The sequence below is a fragment of the Bos javanicus genome, chromosome 7 (genome assembly GCF_032452875.1).
Source record: "Bos javanicus breed banteng chromosome 7, ARS-OSU_banteng_1.0, whole genome shotgun sequence".
In the NCBI taxonomy this organism is placed as follows: Eukaryota; Metazoa; Chordata; class Mammalia; order Artiodactyla; family Bovidae; genus Bos; species Bos javanicus.
In genome coordinates this window covers 10362173-10365033 of record NC_083874.1, presented here as the reverse complement: position 1 = coordinate 10365033, position 2861 = coordinate 10362173, and the positions used below count along the sequence as shown (strand labels likewise).

Genomic DNA, 2861 nt, shown 5'->3' with positions numbered 1-2861 from the left:
ACACTAAATCGTATACATCAATAAGTAAATGGACACCATGAAAACATCTCTTGCAAATATATAACCTGACACAAATTTTTGCTAACTCATACTTAAGGTCTTCTATGACTCTAGGTCTTATGTCAAACTCTTTATTGAAATCTTTGTTTCACATAGATGCCAATCAGAGTCGTGTGTTTGATGCTCAGTTTTACCAGTAACTCCTGTAAGCAATGTGGACACTGAGCTATTAATAAATAGAGACTAGTACACTGTTAGGGAGTAAAATCAGATGACCAATTATGAAATACACTACCTGCTAACATTTACATTTTTGGGAAGAGCAGTTATGGTAGTGACCTTCCAAGATATGAAGAACTAAAATGTGATAGACTGTATTTTCATATTTTATTCTTCTATGAAATTATATAATTGGTTTGGTTTCCAAGGTAGTTTTTTTTTCCCATAGAAGTAGCAAAATTCATGATGATTCCTTTAGTAAAAAGAAAGAAAGTTTAGTATATAGTGTATCATTTCAGAAGAATATTCTTAAGAAATGTGTGAAGTCTCATGAGATAAATGGAAATTTACATATATGTTTCACATGAGGTTTTGAATCAATTTGAGAGAATAGAAAAGTGACAAAAGAAACAACTTAGATAACAGAGAACAGCAAAGTTAATCAAGGATGTTTTTAAAATTGTATAGAGAAGTTGAAATCAAAGAAATGGAAATATCAGGCAATAAATTGAAGAAGCTTTTGCTATTATCACAATCTAATCAAAGAATCACATATGTGCCTATGAGGCTTTGAGCCCTGCTATCATGGGCAGTTCTTCAGCCCATGTCCTTCAGCCCAAGGACAAATGGCTCTTTTATAAATGTTACCATTCCAAAGAATCTTTTTAGAGTCCTCTTTATGTCTTTATTTCTCAGACTGTAGATGAAGGGGTTCAGCATGGGTGTGACTGCAGTGTACATCACCGAGGCAATTGTACTTGTGTGTGAGCTGTGGGTAGCAGCAGAGCTAAGGTATACTCCTAAGGCTGAACAATAAAATAAGGAGACAACTGAGAGGTGAGATGTACAGGTAGAGAATGCTTTATACTTCCCCTTAGCTGATGAGATTCCACAGATAGAGGATGAAATTTTAGAGTAAGAGTAAAGGATACCAGTCAGGGGAACACTCCCCTGAATTACAGATCCAAAATACACCATTATGTTGTTGAGAAAGGGGTCAGAACAGGCAAGTTGGATCAGCCATTTGATTTCACAGAAAAAGTGGTGGATTTCCAAGTCTGAGCAGAATGACAGCTGCAACACCATTAAGCTGTGTAACAAGGAAAACAGGGCACTCATGATCCAGGACACCAGAAGGAGCAGTCCACATACCCAGGGCTTCATGATGACCAGGTAGTGCAGGGGGTGACAGATGGCCACATACCGGTCATAGGCCATCACAGTCAGGAGGAAGTCATCTAATCCTGCAAAAAGTAAGTAAAAATAAACCTGTACGATGCAGCCTTCATAAGTAATGACTTTCCTCTGTGTCTGAGTGCTTTGCAGCATCTTTGGGATGATGGTGGAGGTGAAACAGATGTCTACAAAGGCCAGGTTGGAGAGGAAGAAGTACATGGGGGTGTGGAGGTGGAGGTCTGAGCTGACAGCCAGGATGATGAGCAGATTTCCAAACACAGTGATCAGGTACATGGAGAAGAAAACCCCAAATATGATGGGCTGCAGTTCTGTTTCCTCTGAGAATCCCAGAAGGAGAAATTGTGAAATTTGTGTCTTGTTCTCTGGTTCCATATGATGATGTGACTATTGGGAAAAAATGTGTATAACATGATAACTTTCACTCAAATTGATATTACTCAAATAGCTAAAATACCGTAATCTCCATTTTGCTGACAAAAAATTGATGTTAATATGCTGTATATAGATAAATTCTCCTTGAGGATATACCTCATTTCGCCTCTAACTCAAAGTGTTTGTCCCATTTGAGCATATTTCCAAGCAGTTCATGTTTCAGTTTTATTGAGCAACATATTGAGAGCATAAATATTCTAAGCACATATAAGTGATAAATATGTGCACATATACGGGATAAAATATCTCTATATTTTAGACACATTTAAAAACAAATCTTTCACAATCCAAGGATGGTGAAAAATGATATTCAAATAAATATATAATATATTAAAAGATGACAGATGTATGGAGAAAACAGAAACATGTGTAAAGGAGAGAGTACTAAGAGACATTATTTTACGCTGAGTGTTCAGGCAAGGGCTTAAAACAAGGGTTTATTTGAAGAAACATTAAGAAAGGAAGAGAAGGACCTATTGTGATACTAGGAGAAGGTACTCACTAGAGTGAAAGCAGGAGGAACAATCACTGCAAAGGACCTGAGGAAGATGCTGGTTCCACATGTTCAGATCTAAACAAGGAAGCCAGTGGGAGAGAGGGATGAATAAAAGGAGGAGTGATTAGAGATGGATAGATCACAAGCTGGAATCAAGATTGCCAGGAAAAATACCAATAACCTCAGATACGCAGATGACACCACCCTTATGGCAGAATGTAAAGAGGAACTAAAGTGCGTCTTGACGAAGGTGAAGGAGGAGACTGAAAAGGCTGGCTTAAAACTCAACATTTAAAAAACTAAGATCATGGCATCTGGTCCTAGCACTTCCTGGCAAATAGATGGGGAAACAGTGGAAACAGTTAAATACTTTATTTTCTTGTGTTCCAAAATCACTGTGGACAGTGATTGCAGTTATGAAATTAAAAGATGCTTACTCTTGAGGAAAAAGGCTATGACAAATAGCATATTAAAAAGTAGAGACATCACTTTGCCAATAAAATTCTGTATGGTCAGA

At 37.4% G+C, this 2861-nt stretch overlaps 1 protein-coding gene across 1 annotated transcript; it reads right to left on the bottom strand.

Annotated features, from left to right (window-relative positions):
- Positions 1-816: 816 nt before the first annotated feature.
- LOC133251864 (olfactory receptor-like protein OLF4) lies at positions 817-1853 on the bottom strand. Its single transcript, XM_061424621.1, has one exon. It carries the CDS (start codon positions 1786-1788, stop codon positions 817-819), a length of 972 nt encoding a protein of 323 aa, XP_061280605.1. The 5' UTR covers positions 1789-1853.
- Between the last annotated feature and the right edge of the window lie 1008 nt (positions 1854-2861).